General features: G+C 42.3%; 3 protein-coding genes across 6 annotated transcripts; 1 reads left to right on the forward strand and 2 right to left on the reverse strand.

The window, feature by feature from the left end:
• Window positions 1-170: 170 nt before the first annotated feature.
• LOC135939011 (WD repeat-containing protein 36) lies at window positions 171-3,925 on the reverse strand. The gene is made up of 9 exons (XM_065483122.1): window positions 3,554-3,925; window positions 3,223-3,503; window positions 3,009-3,156; window positions 2,744-2,956; window positions 2,548-2,690; window positions 2,235-2,483; window positions 1,785-2,108; window positions 1,518-1,730; window positions 171-1,051 (listed from the first exon to the last, which is right to left on the reverse strand). Exons 1-9 carry the CDS (start codon window positions 3,797-3,799, stop codon window positions 202-204), a joined length of 2,667 nt encoding a protein of 888 aa, XP_065339194.1. The 5' UTR covers window positions 3,800-3,925; the 3' UTR covers window positions 171-201.
• Window positions 3,926-4,202: 277 nt separating this feature from the next.
• On the forward strand, window positions 4,203-14,339 carry pnut (septin 7-like protein pnut). Of its 4 annotated transcripts, none has more exons than XM_065483127.1 (12): window positions 4,203-4,340; window positions 5,998-6,204; window positions 8,255-8,499; window positions 9,348-9,505; window positions 9,566-9,773; window positions 10,316-10,613; window positions 10,672-10,867; window positions 11,102-11,267; window positions 11,358-11,393; window positions 11,567-11,702; window positions 11,762-11,925; window positions 12,203-14,339. In XM_065483127.1, the coding sequence occupies exons 2-12, from the start codon at window positions 6,196-6,198 to the stop codon at window positions 12,246-12,248; spliced, it is 1,662 nt and encodes a 553-aa protein (XP_065339199.1). In that variant the 5' UTR covers window positions 4,203-4,340; window positions 5,998-6,195; the 3' UTR covers window positions 12,249-14,339. The 4 variants fall into 4 exon arrangements, with proteins under 4 accessions (XP_065339199.1, XP_065339200.1, XP_065339196.1 ...); XM_065483128.1 differs by lacking the exon at window positions 4,203-4,340 and adding an exon at window positions 4,925-5,072; XM_065483124.1 differs by lacking the exons at window positions 4,203-4,340; window positions 5,998-6,204 and adding an exon at window positions 7,372-7,723.
• Window positions 14,334-16,294, reverse strand: PIG-U (phosphatidylinositol glycan anchor biosynthesis class U). The gene is made up of 7 exons (XM_065483129.1): window positions 15,997-16,294; window positions 15,661-15,860; window positions 15,397-15,601; window positions 15,099-15,333; window positions 14,779-15,047; window positions 14,578-14,720; window positions 14,334-14,526 (listed from the first exon to the last, which is right to left on the reverse strand). Exons 1-7 carry the CDS (start codon window positions 16,130-16,132, stop codon window positions 14,416-14,418), a joined length of 1,299 nt encoding a protein of 432 aa, XP_065339201.1. The 5' UTR covers window positions 16,133-16,294; the 3' UTR covers window positions 14,334-14,415.
• Window positions 16,295-16,379: the final 85 nt, after the last annotated feature.

Below are 16,379 nucleotides of genomic sequence, written 5' to 3' on the forward strand. Positions count from 1 at the left end.
ATCTGCTTCAAACGAAACCGAAGATTATCCAGCGTATTTTGCAATATGTCATTCATTTAATATAGCTTCGTTCCATTATTCTAATGTTTCAATTATTTGCCATTATATGATAAACTAAAAAAATTAAATACTAATATCGGGAGTTTTTTGAAAAGAAAAAACGAGAAAACTTATTAAAAACTTGCGAAACATTTATTTCTTTTATAACCTCTTCAGAGCGTGAACGACACTTTTGCAATAGAGAATGTGCTTCTCCAGAGATGACCACTCAGTTTTTTGGATTTCCTTCACACTCTCCAACTTGGCAGCAAGCGCAGTGTCTACAATGCACTGATCACCATGGTGCTTAAGCACTAGTGCCAAGTACATTTGGGACAGTTCAAACTCCTTCTTCCGATTCATCACGAACAGGACAAGGTCCAAGAATTTATTCAATGGTTCGACAGACTCACCCGAGCTTGTCAAGTTCAAGACCTCTGAGTCAAGCGTTGAGGGTCCCAACGTTTTCAAGAATGCGACTAAAGACTCTTCATTCTGCGCCTCGCTAAGCATCTTGGCCAGTCGGCTCAGGTCCGAGACTGCTTTGAGGGCTGGCTCCTGCTGCTGCTCATCCAAGGTGGGCCGCAGGTCAAACTTGTATTCCAGGGAGGGGATGGTGGGGAGGAAGAACGGAGCCGCGATCGGCGCTTTGGGCGCCTCTTTCGGCTTGTTGCGCCGCCTGATCACGTCCAGGTCGAGCACGTTGACCCACCTGGCGGTAGACAGCGTGGACATGGTGATCAGCTCCTCACTGATCTGCTCAGGGGACTGGTACATGTCTTCTGACAGCTCCATTTCCTCCAGATTAGTGTCCAGGATCTCAACCTCGTTGAAGCCCTGGCTTGGTAGCTCCAAAAGTTCAGGTTCAAAGTCCAATGGCAGAGGCCGCAGGGACACGTGCATGTGGATGGCCTTGTTGAACCACAGGTAGACACCCAGCGAGTCGGCATGTGCGGTTGCCAAAATCTCGCCAGTTGGGTTCAGGGCCATCCGAGTCACAGGGAGCGGAACCCTGGAAAAAACATAATTTTAGGCACGAAAATTAACTGGTTAAAGCTCATTTTGTTTTTCCCCTGCACCAGTTTAAATGCCATGGCTGAACTGGCAAAAAGAGATGTAAGATAAATAAACAAGTAGGCCAAATGATTTTTACCTCAAGAGCTGATAATATTTATTATTATATGATTATTATGAGGGGCTTCAAAATATTCTAAAATAAACTATAATCTTTTTAATTTGATAAGAAAAAAAGTCTTCCCAAGGAGATAACAGCTAAGTATGTCCAATACTTTTCTTGTAAGCCAATAAAATTTCAATCTCAGCTCTTCAATCATCCTGACTGCAATTAATTTCCATATATATTTGTTTACTGATGAATTCGAAGTTATATTTATTTCATTTAGGTTCTATGAGAAAATAATAAAAAGAGATATTGCTTTAAATTTTAAAAAGAGTCAAAATCCCTGGTAAATACACACTGGAAAATGTCGATCAAGTTGGCTGATGGCACATCCCAGGTACGAATCTTGCAATCAGTTGTGGAAGTCAAAATCCACCTGGCATCCTGGCTGAAAACCATACTGGTCAAACGAGAATGATGGTTAGGAAGTCTTCTAATGATATTTTTTGAGTGCATGTCCAAAACGCAGACAGCGTTGTCATCCAATGCAACACCAATGAGCGAGCTGTTCCTAAAATAGGAAAAATCTTAGTTCAGACTGAAAACATCTGTTGGTTAAAGTTACTTGTTTTGGCAGAAAAATGCCACAGCCTGTTTCAGTGGCAGTTTGCCCAGTGTCTTTCCTTCAGAAAAGTTCCAAAAGCGGACATATGCGTCCGCTCCTCCTGTCAAGACGGTCTGGTTCAGTCCTTCAGTGGCAATGCCTCGCACGGCTCCCTTGTGCGCAGGTTTCCCCTTTGGCAACTTGTATTCGCACCTGTGAGCACCTGACTGAACGTTGAATCTGTCCACATGTCCTGAGCTGTAGCCTATGAGGACAAAATTGCCACATAGCGTGAGACAAACGCTAGACGCCACTGCAGAATGAAATGCTGGATTCTCCTTAAACCTGAAATATTTTTATTTAATGAATTACTAAAATTTTTTAATAGCACCCTATGCTAGGTTAGTTTATTCTTCTATTCTAGACACTACAGAGCTATAGCTAATTTTAATTAATAATAGCTTAACCTACCTGCTATGTAGGAGTTTGTGATCGCCCATGCATCCCTTGTCGCTGGACCACGTTGTTACTTCTGCCAGTCCTCGGTGCAAGGCACAAATATTGTCCCAATCTTTTTCTCTAGTTGTTTCGTACGCCAATTCCATTATTGGAGGCATCACTAGAGGAGCATCTGGACTACGTTTGTTTTTCATCCGTTTAAAAGCTTTTTTGTTGTGAACAGCCCTGCCATAGCTGTGGTTTTTAGTTTCTGTGACGGTGCTGCAACACAATAATATTTTGTTTAGTCATTAGGTAGTTTGATAGCAGGATCATAATACTGCACCTGAATACTTTAAGGGTTGAATCCGCACCAGCTACAAAGATCTGGTCTCTTTGACGGAAAGAGATGTAAGTCGGTGGTAAAGAATGGCCCTCCCGAATTTTCAAGAGTCGACCACCTCCATCTGCCATATCGAATACCCACATCTGAAATAGAAGTAGAGGTGAATGTCTTTAAAAATTATTTCACATTATGGTACCTTCAACGAGTTGTCTGGAGAAGAGGAGAGCAGCAGGGGTTCTGATGGAAGACACTTGAGACCTGTGACAGGGCCGTAATGGGCATTCCAAATCTGGTCCACGTTTTCTTTCTTTTCCAAATCCCAAACAATTATGTGGCCTGCGTTGGTGCCGGAACACATTAAAGGTGGACCATCTTTCCTGAACGAAATTGATGTCACCTGTCCCCAATCCTGGAAGTTAAACATTAGTCACGTTTGGTCCTGGATCAAGTTTTTGACAAACCTGAGCAAAATCTATAACAGTGTGGTCAAACTTAAGATTGTGAACAATAATTCTTCCGTCTACAAGTCCAATAGCCACAACATCTTGTACAGGTGCTTGTTCAATCACTGATACTCCAGAGCCCCAGCCAGAAAACTCAAAAATGAGCCTAAAACCAAATATATTTTGATTACAAAAGATTTTAGAAAATGTTGGTGCAATATAATTATCATACTTTCTACTGTGCAGGTTCCAAAGCTGCAATGAGCCCTGACGGCTTCCAAGCAAAACCTTATTTGTGTAGGTATACGGATGCATTAAAGCCGACACTTCAAAAGAAGCTGGATCAAACTGCACTTCCGTGTACAGCTCCTCAGCATCGACGTGCCACACTTTGAGGCAGCTGCCCTCGTCAACTGAGACCAGGTGAGCCCCAAACGGTAGCAGCAAGTGCACAGGAAGATTGTGACCCAGGTATTTGTGCTTGATATGGGTGCCTCCTCGCCATGCTAAAATCTGCAAAGTCCTTTAATAAATGCTACAAAACAAGAAAAATAAGTGCAAACCTCGTTGCCTGCAGCAGAGAATACTTGATATTTGTCACAAGCGAGCGCGGTGATGTCTTCCTTGTGCTCGCCACTGATGTTGAGCAGTGTAAAGTGGAAGGCCCCATAAGTGTGGAAATGCCGGCCGACGCAAGTTACGATAACGCTCTCTTTTCTGCGCTCGATGTAACGAGTTTCCAGTGGAATGTGATTGCTGACGAAGCCCAGTGCCCTGTTCGGCACGAAAATCTTGCTAGCCGTCGACATCCTTTCACTATCGTGGATTTTAATAGGACTAAAGATGCAGTGTACACAGTTCCACTCAAAACACACGTGTGGTTGTGGTTGTGTGGTGTGCCGAAAGCTGAAATTTGTTGATGTTGAACTAAGGAGACTCCTTATGTCGAACTGTTGAACTAAATATTAAGGGGAAACTCGGAGAAAATGAGGGGGATGCCACTCTCCGAAGGAACAAATCAGGAGAATATCAGACTCCCCACTACCAATAAATATTGCACATGAGGATTTACCTCACAAAAGAAAAACCTAAGTCAAAGAGATAAAAAGCTATAGGAATATCCGAAGCCATGCACTGCTGCCATATTTAATGAATTTCCTTTGCTCGAGATGCTGTCATTTTCAAATTCCGCGGGCGTTTTTCCTTCCTGACATGGCGTTGGTTCATGCACTGCGCCGTTCGTATGTATCAATCGCAGCGGCCTCTTTTATGTGTGTATATGTGTGTGTGGTTGTATTTAGTTACGGGCGTGAACGGCTTCGCTTTTACCGGACAAAATGCAGCGTAGCGGTAAGCCGGGACTTTTTGCAGGCTCAACGTTTATAAATTTGCAATATTTACCCCCTGGCCGATCGATGAATGATTGTTTCGTGGATCTGGAAGCGCGAATTACGGCTCATTTACCAAAGGCAGTGACATCCGTTCAGCCGGGGTTTGTTTGACAGCTCCCGGGTCCTTACGCTGCTCTGCTTTTGAGACCCGACAATGTATTTTTATCGCCTTAACCAGCCAGAGCAACGACTAGGTGCAATGATAACTGTGCAATTCATGCAACTTTGACGCCTGTAATTCGGTCTTTTGGTCCTAAATTTATCTACGTCGGCTCCAAGACGCGCAACGTATGATACATATTAATATGATATTATGTTAGTCAGAAATATTGTGAAACGTATTCCCCGTGCTTCACGATTTCTTCATCGAACTTCCTCCATTGTTCAATTGTCCAATAAATCCAAATGACAGCTTCAATCACTGTGATTGTGTTGGACGTTAATTTATTAATACAGTCATCCCCCCATGCGTAAACAATTAAAAAATGGGTGGAGTCAGCAGTAGTGTTCTGTTCACTCGGCGGGTACGTGCGCTATTTACGCCAGTGCACTTTCGCACGCACGAATGTAAACAATCCTTCGAGATCGTGCACAGCCACCAGCAACGCGGCACGATCCCAGCGCTCAATTTCGGTCCATTTTCTCGTGTTTTTTGTTTCACAGAAACATATCATTGTCATTCTCTGCAGTGGTGAGTCGCTGAAAGCACAAAAATTATTGCAAACAATACAATTTTAAGTATTAGTGAATCGATAATTTTTTCTCCTTATTATAAAGTTTAAGTAAACGACACAGTGTGCCAGTTTTCACTTTCATAAACCCAACTTGGCATTTTCCGTCTTGAGTGTGTCAGTTATTTTAAACTTTTTGATTAGACATTCCAGCCGTTGTGCTAAAAAACAAAGGCGTAACGTCGTGCAAAGTGCAGCCCGCGGAAATGAGTCAGCCACCTTTCTGTTTAAACCGTCTCAATTTACATTTTTTTCCTGCTCTAAGATAATTCAGGCGGATTCCTTGTTTCAAACCATTTATGAACGGTTGTGTATCGCCGCCCCGAGGAAAAGGCGTGAAATGTAGAGAAGAAAACGTTATCTGACTAAGCCGGCGGCTAAGACACAACCAGAAATGACTAACATTAAGAGAAATGACTGCGCGTTCTCCATAATAATATGTGCCCACTCCAAAATCAATTCGGCTAAATTGCTATTGTGGCAAATGAAATAACGAAATTGAGTGAAAACATAATTCCCGTTTAATTTTCAAATTGGCAGTTCAATGACATTTTCTATTCGCACCATTAAATTTTGCTCACTGTTAAGTGACGATTTGCATGTGCAGGACAGGTATTGAGGAGTGAAATCCTTTATCTCTCAGCATTTTCTTATTCTTGTTTGCTGCTCCTGGAGAAACCCAATTTGGTTGCTATAAAACAAACATTTTCCAGCACTCTTGCACTTAAAAAGTTCAGTGCCGATTGCCGCTGAATCCGATTTAGAGAGTCTTTAATGTGATTTTTTCTAATCAGTTTCCTCTCGGTTTGTCTCTGTTTCCGGTGGTGCTGCTGCTTGTGGTGACTCCTTGTGCCAATCTTGATGGCGTTTGTTGTCGGCGTGCAGCTGTAAGTTTTTGACCGGATATGAACCTTGCTCGCGCACCTTTCCGACCCTAGTGTTGCCAACTATCCCCTTTCAAAAATACACCACTAACCAGCTTGCATCTTGCTTTCTGCACGACAATCTGTTAAAAATCTTCCCCTGTGTGACTGTGTGCTGCCGCTACTGCCGCTTTCGAACCTTTAACCATCTCAACTCACCATGTCAAGGGTAAGTAGTGTTGCCAACCCCCTCACAAGACCTTGAGTGTGGACCTAATTCTCAGTGTTTTTTTATAACCGGCGTCACAATTTTAATGTTTGATTTGCGTTGAGAGGAAATCATGTGAATCTCTTTTCAATTTGGCTTTTCCATCAGGCGATGTCATTTTAAAGTACATTTTACATTCTTCTCTTTTACCTTGGAATGTTGAATCCAAGATTACTGTCTAAACATGTTTATTTTGTATTTTAATATTTTTGTTTTGATTCAACCGTAAAAATAAAAGAAGTAATATATCTCCAAAATGATTGATTTTGTTTATTTGGATTTGGAAATCATCAAAGTTAATTATAAATCTCTTAAATTCTTTAAGAGATGTCGCCCGGATGAAAAAAATGAGCAAAAAGCGTCGTCGTTTTACGAGTTGTCTGTTTTCCCCCCATTTCAAAGGTCTGCAACCTACTGTGCGCTTGAAATGGTAAAGGTCTTTAAATGCACACTTATTATTCACGTTTCGTCCATCGACTCTGTACTCCAGCACGATTTGCATTCAATCCGCGCGCCGAATTTAATTAAAAATAGCAGGTGCTTTGACACGCCGTAAATAATGAGAATTGTATTGTAATTTATCGTGTTTAACCGCCGAATTCGAGTTTAATTAAACCCTGCTTGGCGTCGGTGAGGTTTTTATGGAATGTTGGGACCTGGTTTGGATTACGAAAAAGGCGGCTCACAGTGCTGGTGAAATTTGATATCGGGCAGACGCACGATCTACATTTAAATAATTCTTAATTGCGTCTTGCGTGGTATTTGCCGGGCAATAAAGCAGCACATACGTTTACGTTCCTCTTTTAGTATAAAATTTCACTTGTTATAGACATTTATACCAGGCCGGTGGAGTTTTTTTTCTTAAAGTGAATAAACATAGCAAAACAAGTCAGATTTCAGTTTTGATAACAAAATCGGACTTTCGCTGTGAAATACCGAAACAGCCCTTTCCGCGATAAAGAAAACGCGAGCCGCACTGTTTGCTGCATTTTATGGAGCATGTCTAGCACCTGGGAGAATGTCAGCCGCTTTTCGACGCCAAACCAACGTTCTGACATTTCTCGAGTCATCGATTTTGGTGCCGCTCCAAATTGTGCACGGCCGACTGTCGTGGCATTTTATTTATTATTTGCCAATGTGGCAGTCGGTGGTGAATGCCAAGCCAGCAGCAGCATTCGCGCCGAAACGGCCTGAACGCGAAAACCTGCGCGGGCAGTTGGTCCCGGCTCGGCGAGAGGGAAAAAAGTTTTCGCTTTCTGGCCATGCCGCTTGGTGCACCGATCGAAAACGCGGTCTGTCGTGTCGAGAGAGTCGGTCGGTCGGTGCGTGCAGGGCGTGTTTGCAGCCGCCTTAGCGGACCTGCGTCCTTTTAAGGGGCCGGGAAGAAGGTTCTTTGGCTCTAGCTAGTCGCCACCTCCCGTCAGTCGCGCTCATGAGTGTCTTGTGTCCTGCGTCGGCATCGATCAGCTCCTGTTTCGCGGTGAGATGCGGTTTCAGTCTGTAGAACGCGCCCCCCGTTGTTGTCGTGCATGGATCAAACCTAAATTTACTCTCACCAGTGGGAAATTCGCTCATTTGAAGCTCCACTAGTCAAATTGTTTGCTGAACAGATGGTTCAGATAGACATTCCAACGGAAGACGGGCGCTTTTTGTCAACAGGAAAGCTGCATTTTTTATTGCGTCGTGCAAACTGGAGCTTTTTGCAACTACTCCCATTCGTTCCAGAAATGCTTCAATTAATTAGCTTTCAGTATCAAATTTCATTAGGGAAAGGAAAAAAGAATTTCATTAACCATAGTAACAGTCTGTAGTAGTAGTAATAATAGTAATCACTTTCTATTATGTAAAAAATCCTATTCCGTAACCGTTTCTTTCGATTTAAAATAAAAAAACGTATATTCTAAATCCATAATCTTTGTCCTGTGGATCATTTTTCACCTGATTTCACCTCTACCGTACAATCATACCTTTGCGGACCTTTGAAAATGTCACGGCTAATTTTCGATTGTAGTTGCAAAGCAAGCGGGAACTCTTCTTCAAAAACGAGCTGCCCAACGCAGGGTCCGGCGCCGTGACGGCCAACATGACCTCTGTGCCCGCCCCCTCGGTGCTGGGACAGCCGCCGCAGCTGCCGGACACTAAGCCGCCCCCGCCGTCCAACAAAGAAATGGTCACCGCTCTACTGGCCAAGAGGGAGGCAGCCGCCGCTGCAGCCGCCGCCAACACCAACCACACTGCCGACAACAAGGAAAACAGGTTTGTGCACCGCACTAATCTCGAGACTCTCTTTAAGGCATAATAATTTCGGCTTGTTCTCGTGGGACATTGTAGTAATTTGGACTTCAGTGTGACACAGAAACGCAGTTTGCGTTTAAATTTACTTTGACGTAGAGTGTAATTAGTATGCGTTGGCTCATTTTCCCTCGGCGTCGCACGGCTTTAGCTGGAGAAAAAAATGTATAAATATTGGTCAGACTTGGCTATCATCGTGCACGTGTTCGGAGTGAGAGACTTGTCGCAGAACAAGAAAAGTAGCTTTTTCCCCCCGTTGTCTTCGCACAAACAAGTAGTAGCGCTTTGCATTACCATCATGCCCCAGATCACTGAGTCACAAAACTGGAATCTTTGTTTCATAAAATGATGCGTTAGTGATCAGAATCAAAATAATTGCCCCACTTAATGAAAAAAAATGCAGCCTGGTCAATCCTAAAAATTACTTACTGTTATCGTCTGTTTGAGCCATATAAATATTTCAAATATGAGTCGGTTTCATGCTTGCAGATGCTACGAATGTTTTGACCATTGTCAGCAGCATTCTTTTTTCAAACTATACGGTGTTAACTAACTGTCCCAAATTTCCAATTCTAGAATTTATACAAATTGTTGTTCCGAATTTATTTTCTTTATCCTCACTTAAGATAGGCATTTGTAGCTGATAATAGTTTCCAACTTCAAATCAACATTTCTTATTTGAATACATACCGCTATACTCAGCTCTTTGGAAAACGAGCCCACGTTGGAAACTATAGAAAATGTAAAAAAATGAAACCCTCTGTGCATTCCGAATATTTTTTCAATGGTGTGAGTATTTCTTTTTTGCGCAGGTTCAAGGAACGAGACAAGGACGAAAAGCTGCAGGCTGTGCGAAAGCCGCAACCTGCAACCAAGCAGTTGGACGGCTACGTTGGTTTTGCCAGTTTGCCCAACCAAGTTTACAGAAAGGCAGTGAAACGGGGCTTTGACTTCACGCTCATGGTGGTCGGTGAGTGTCTCGCAGCTCTTGCTCGAACCGTTTGAATTAAAACCACGCAATTTCGTTCAGGCGAAAGCGGGCTGGGTAAATCAACGCTGGTCAACTCGATGTTCCTCTCGGACATTTACTCAAATCAGTATCCTGGGCCGTCTGAGCGCGTGGCCAAGACTGTGCGTGTTGACACCACGAGAGTGCTGCTCAAGGAAAATGGTGTCAACCTTACACTCACTGTGGTCGATACTCCAGGATTCGGCGATGCCGTTGACAATTCAAACTGGTAATTCTTTTTTTCTAATCATATTTTCCTAATTTGTATCGTCACTGTGACTTACATTAGAGTGCACTTACGTGTTATTTCTCTTTGACACTGTAATCTCTCGTTGAGATGTCTTGACTCTTAATGACAGTTGAAATTGCTCTTTCCTTTTCAAAATATATCCCATTGAGTTAACTCGCTGCCTAACGTTTTTTATGTATTATTTAAGTTGGAACAGTACTCATTCTATTGTTGGCTGCTGTTAAAGGCAGTTGTATTTTTCCATGAAATAGGGCTCTACTGTTATGCCAAAATTGTTGGAATGAAGTATTGAAGGAGGAAGTTTTTAAAGCAACAAGGGTTAAGTCCGTTGTATTTGAAATATGGATTATCATTTAAGTTTCTTCTATACAATTATAAATTCCAGCTATTTTCTTTACCAATTTCTCAACACGTATTCTAAATACACATAAAACACACATAATTAAATATTTAGACTAAGTCTGAAGTTTTTTTTTAATTGAGAGACATCAGAGACATGAAATTAAATTTCTCCTCATCAGCTGGCAACCAGTGTTGGATTATGTGGAGGCGCGTTATGAGGAGTACCTAAACCACGAGTCGCGAGTAACAAGGCAGTTGCCGGCCCCAACAGTGGTGGTGCCGCCCTCGACGCAGCCGCAAGCTCCTCTGGACGGCCGCGTGCACTGCTGTCTTTACTTCATCGCGCCTTCAGGCCACGGTCTGAAGCCTCTCGACGTGGAATTTATGCAGCGTCTCCACGATAGGGTCAACATTGTGCCAGTGCTCGCCAAGGCCGACACCATGACCCCTGAGGAGTGCATTGCCTTCAAAAAGCAGGTAGGCAGAGATAGGCAGATGCAAATAAAGCAGCACTCATGCATTGACATGCTTCCAGATTTTGCAAGAAATCCACCAACACAAGATAAAAATCTATGAATTCCCCGACTCTCCAGAAGATGACGAAGATGCCAAGCAGAACGCCAAGTTGAAGGCTAGAGTTCCGTTTGCTGTCGTTGGATCAAACACTGTTTTGGAAGTCGAGGGAGGAAAGAGGATCAGAGGAAGGAGATATCCGTGGGGAATCGCTGAAGGTACCAATATACCATCATGGCTATTTCTTAAAAATAGCTTGTACAAACTTTGTTAGAAACTTATTCTACAACGTAACCAAGTTTTTGGTTACATAATAATCTGCCAAAACCAATTAAAATTAGCCTAATGTGCAACATTTTTTATTTTACCTTGTGATAATAACAGGCTTTTAAATTGATGATTATGGAATTGGATTTATTATAGTACATTTTTGTTTAAATGGCTGATTCTAGTTGAAAATCTGGAGCACTGTGACTTTTTGGCCATGCGAAACATGCTTTTGCGCACGCACCTTCAAGACCTGAAAGAAATCACTAGCAGCGTGCACTACGAAAACTTCCGATGCCGGAAACTGGCCACCCTGGGCACTGAGACCAACAAGTCAACCCTGTCTAATGTGTAAGTATCGCACGTCTCTTCCTACGCCTACTCTTCCTAGTTAGGCTGGTTATCTCGGAACCTATGCTTAATTAACTTGCTCTCTATCAGTCTAAGCACTCAAATGGATTCATTTATGGCAGTATGGTGAGTCTTCCCGTTTGCGGCCAGAAAGGTTCCTCTATAAGCAGCCTCGCTAGAGTTTGCTCATTATTTTACCCCTGCTCCCAGCACGGAACCTTTCTGTCTCTCCTACCTTTAGCTTCATCCCTCTTGGAATGAGAGAAATCGGGCGCTGACTCGTGTTAATTCACTTTCAGGAACCCTCTTGCTCAAATGGAGGAGGAAAAGAGGGAGCATGAGACCAAGATGAAGAAGATGGAGGCTGAGATGGAACAGGTGTTCAAGATGAAAGTGTCAGAGAAGAAGCAGAAACTGAAGGATTCTGAGGCAGACGTGAGTTGCAAATTTCAAATCGATCACACGAATATATTGAATTTTTGGGCGTCCTGCAGTTACAACGAAGACACGAGCAAATGCGCAAGTCTCTCGAGCAGCAGCAGAAGGAGTTAGAGGAGCGCCGGACTCAGTTTGAGAGGGAGCGATTGTCTTGGGAGCAGAGCACGGGTGTCACCATCGAAGAACTCAGGAGGCGCTCCCTTGAGGCCAACTCAAAAGAGTGAGTATATGAAAAATCTTCAATAATATTTCGGGTGGTCCGGTTTTAGTTTGTTTGCACTCGCCAGAAAAATCAATAAAATCGAATTAGCGGTAAAAGCCTTTAAGAATTATTGTTAAACTCCATAAACCTGTAAATGTCAATAAAAATTTGAGCTTTGTTCGTTCCCGAGTTTTTTAAAACCCCAAATATAATTCCCATGGGGGCAATCTATGCTGACCTTTGAGTTCATTGGCCGGCGCATTTTTAAATGTCAAATGTTTGATTGGTGTTGCAGAACTGTCGATGGCAAGGACAAGAAAAAGAAGAAAGGTCTTTTCTGAGTGTTAGACAGCTCGTAAAAATTGCGAGCCCCTCAACCTAAACAACATGATGCATAACAAAACCTACCACCAACCTCACTGTCTCTCAGTGGTGAACAATGACTCTTGTATTATTATATTTCGTCACGAGTAACCGCAACTTGGCGCCTGAGTGAGAGCTATTTTGAGCTACCCTCGTCGAGCCAGCTATGAATTCAGGCCCTCTCCTCAGCTCAGTCTTTGTGCAATCATTCTAGCAAACGACATTCCGTGCCGTGGATCTTCCTTTTTTATTTAAATTAAATATTGCTCTCTAATTTTTAGGATTTCCTTTTATTTGCACTGTTTACAAAGCACAAGGATTTCAAGCGCTTTGCTCAAACATGTTTTGAACCAATTCGGGTCTTTGCATTTAAAATTGATTTGCACTTATTTTGTACGCGAGTACTTAGCTGGTTGATAGTATAACACTAAATTTGCCGGGTGACTTCAATAACATCCCCATTTCCGAAACTCAATGTGTTCTGACTTAAAAATTATAATATAATTTATGTTTGAACAAATTAATTCCAAATCCCTCTTCTGAGGATCAGTGCAGTTTGTCCTTCGGACCAGAAAAAATATTTTAATGATCATAATTGTGTATGATGAGTGACGATCAAAGGAAAAGAATTGTACTAAATAAACCAGCACAGCATTATGGGTCATATAAATTCCATGCAGTTTCAAGGTGGGTTTCGATTTGGCGCGGGGCGTGTGATTTGCAGGCCACCTCACGCCGCAGTCGGTCTCAAATCGGATTGCTTGTCCGGTCTGCTATCTGAAGCGTGCCTGTGTAAACGAATGCACCTACTGCTTACCGAGGAAGGAGTGAAATTTTCAAGTGTCCCAGGGACTCTTCCTCTGATTCCTAGTCTCCACTCTGTGCCCACCTGCCATATGAAGTAATGTAATATTTACATAGTATTAATTATTACTGTGTGCGTGTGCACACGACTCTGAGAAGGTGGGTGCGAATCTTGAATCTGGCGCGACTCAATGTGCAGACCCTGCAGTGGATTGGCGAACTACCCTTTCCGCCGAATCGGAAACTGACCTTGCATTTCTTTGAGGCGAATGTTTGTGCCAATGTGTCGGTTATTCATGAATCTACTACATCCCGCTTTTGAACCTTTGAGCTGTCCGAAAGCAATTTTCTAAATACTAGTGGCTGCGTCGAATTACATTTCACCTATATCATAATATCTCGCAGCAGTGTGTGTGTGGTTGCTCCTCACTTTAATTCTTCGCAAACATTTCGCATAAGCTCACACAACTTTGCAGCCAATCCAGAAATTCGGCACCATTTTCTCTCATCTCTCACTCGGTCGTCGCTCAGATGGCTCAATCGTTCATCAGCACACTATACATATAAGCATGTAAGAGTATCCCATTTTTTAACTATGTAAATAGGAACAAGAATGTTTTACTGTTTGCATTCTCAAGCAAAAGCGAAGTAATCATTTAATCGGTAGGTTATAGCTTTCAAAATTATGTGTTACGAAAGAGACTTTCAAAATATACAAATATATTATATTCCTTGGCAATCTAAGGTGTAACGCAGATTTGATTTTTAAAGTTTGAATGCTCAGACTGAAACTGGAATTAGTTGAAAAACTGCTTTCTTAAAGAAAGACAGAAACAGGAGATTGAACTTCCAACAGAACCAATACAATGCCAATCTCCAAGTCCAAAGTGTTGACATAGTCTCCACACGACCTAATCATAATTGACAGTAGCAGGATTTTTTTTTTAATTTGCTCTGCAGATGTTTTGGGACACTTGTTGCAATTTTTGCTGAATTATTTTGCCATCTCCCCCCGTCTTGAGTTCTGTTCGCTTTGTTCATTAGCTAGTTTTAATCCAAAGAAATTTGTATGTTAATCTTAAGTGCGTCTGGATAGGAAATTCTGTTTGGTCAGCATTATTTTATTCACACCGTTGGAACACATCTGTCAAAATTCTACTTCCCTGCCATTTGCTACTCTTTCTATTTTGATGTTCCTTTTTTAATTGTCTCTAATTTACCTAGTTTAACCTTTAGCTTGAAACAATACACTATAATAATTGACACGTAAACGTATTTTATTTATATGAAACAAACAGCACCCGATCTCAGTACACAATCAGACAAAAAATGCAATTATTATTACTCCAGGACGAGTTTGGCTGGCTTTCCTTTCAGTTCTCGCTTTGTTCCGTTGACTAGTGTGAACTCTCGTTTGATGTACGCAAAGAGGATGTCTGTGATGAGGAAAATCTACAATCAAGCATATTAACTTCAATCTTTCTAGTTCAATTGGATTCTTACTTGAGCTGTGGCAAAAGCCAGTGTAACTCCAAAGTAGAAGTTGGCGTTGCCAGACCGCATGTAGATCCACAATTGCCACACAACCGGGCCAAGTCCACTTGAAAACAAAATGAAGCAGCAAACCACAAAGCCCTGCTGCATGTCTGCAAGGAAAAAATACAGTTTGTTCCTTCCTAAAAGAAAAATTGGTAGAATATTTACATGGAAGAAGATGCAGCCAAATCGGCAGCATTCCAAAGTAGAAGCCAAGGTCGCTGACTGAAGGGTACGACCTGAAGACAGTAATCAGGGCGGCAAGGCTGAAGGCCAGCAGCATGGGCTCCTTACGAAGACGCAGTGCTAGTGGCGCCAAGTAGAGAAAACAGTTGATTTGGAATGCACAGACGAAAAGGGCTCGGAAATGCTCAAACATTTCTGTGAAGAAGTACCAAAAAAGGCCAACGTTGGGTCGCAGATCTGGCACCAGGATTCTGTAAGACACGACTCAGCCAAGCTACTTCCCTTTCTAATGATCAACTTACAAGAATTTATAAGTCGATGAGAGGAATGTCCAGCTGTCGGTGAAGACCATTGATAGGTAGAGAAGCGAACCAAGGAAAACGCCAAAGGTGGTCACCATTATCAGGATAACGGGCCACGATTTCTTGATTTTCTTCAACTGTATGATATACATACAGGACGGAACGATGAAGACCATGGAATAAAAGGTCTGGTACGTGGCGACGGCTAGGGCAGCGCAGCAGAGGAACATCCAACCTGTTTTTATTTTAAAATTAGATCAACCAGTTGCAGTAGAAATTAACTCTTTTATTTGTTCACCTTTGCACATGGACAGCAGGGTAAGTGCCACGAAAAAGTTGTTCACCACCGTGGTTGTCTTTCCCACGCAGCTAAGAACGCTGAATGGATTAAAATTGAAGCAGAAAACCACGTAGAGCGGAACGCGCTGAACTTGTTCCTCGGTTAAAATTATTCCATGCGAGTCTTCAGAGTACTTTTTCTTATTTTCCCTCTCTTTCGCCACCTAGGTAGTTAAGTAATTTATAAATTGTGATGTCTTAGGGCAAGAAAATGGAGCAGTACAGCTTGAGCAGAGTAGCTCGCAGCCACTGATTGCAGGCAAAGACAGGTGGCTGCGTCCATCAGGATGAAAAAGAGGTCCAGCAGAGGTTGCTTCAGAGTGAGGAGCCACGAATAGAAAAATAGTCCGAGAGGAGTCTCGTGGAAAAGGTCACCTTCATAGGGAGATATCCCATTTTTCATCAAGTGAACTCCCTCGGTGACTGTAAATACAATTTTCGAGTTACATATTATTATCATATGTATATATTTTTTAGTTTGTTTGTGATGAGGTACATAGTACATACACATAAAGATTGAAAAATACTACGCTACAACCGACAAGACTTGACTTAGTACCTCGCTTCCAGGAATTCAATGGTGTGGAAACTTCAACTCTTTCCTCGATAACTCTTTGTAAACCCGAGTACCTCATTAACCAAAAGCGAATGAATGCACCACTGAGGTATATCAAGCACTTTTGACGGGCTGACATTGTTCAGTGTGAATTTATGATGAATTTTGAAAGGAATTTTATATAATTCTAAACTATGAGTTCATATTGTGCGAAAAACTCATGTATGTAAGTAGTGCAATTGAATATAAACAGTTTCGAATTTTATAAACTTGATCAACACAAAATAAGCCGGCTACGACTAGTACTAGTGGGCTGGGCTGGTTTCTGGCTGGTGTTTGTTGATGGAGACGCCCAATAAGAGAAGTTACCAGAGGAGTTAAATTTT

Source organism: Cloeon dipterum, chromosome 3 (assembly GCF_949628265.1).
Source record: "Cloeon dipterum chromosome 3, ieCloDipt1.1, whole genome shotgun sequence".
Classification (NCBI taxonomy): Eukaryota; Metazoa; Arthropoda; class Insecta; order Ephemeroptera; family Baetidae; genus Cloeon; species Cloeon dipterum.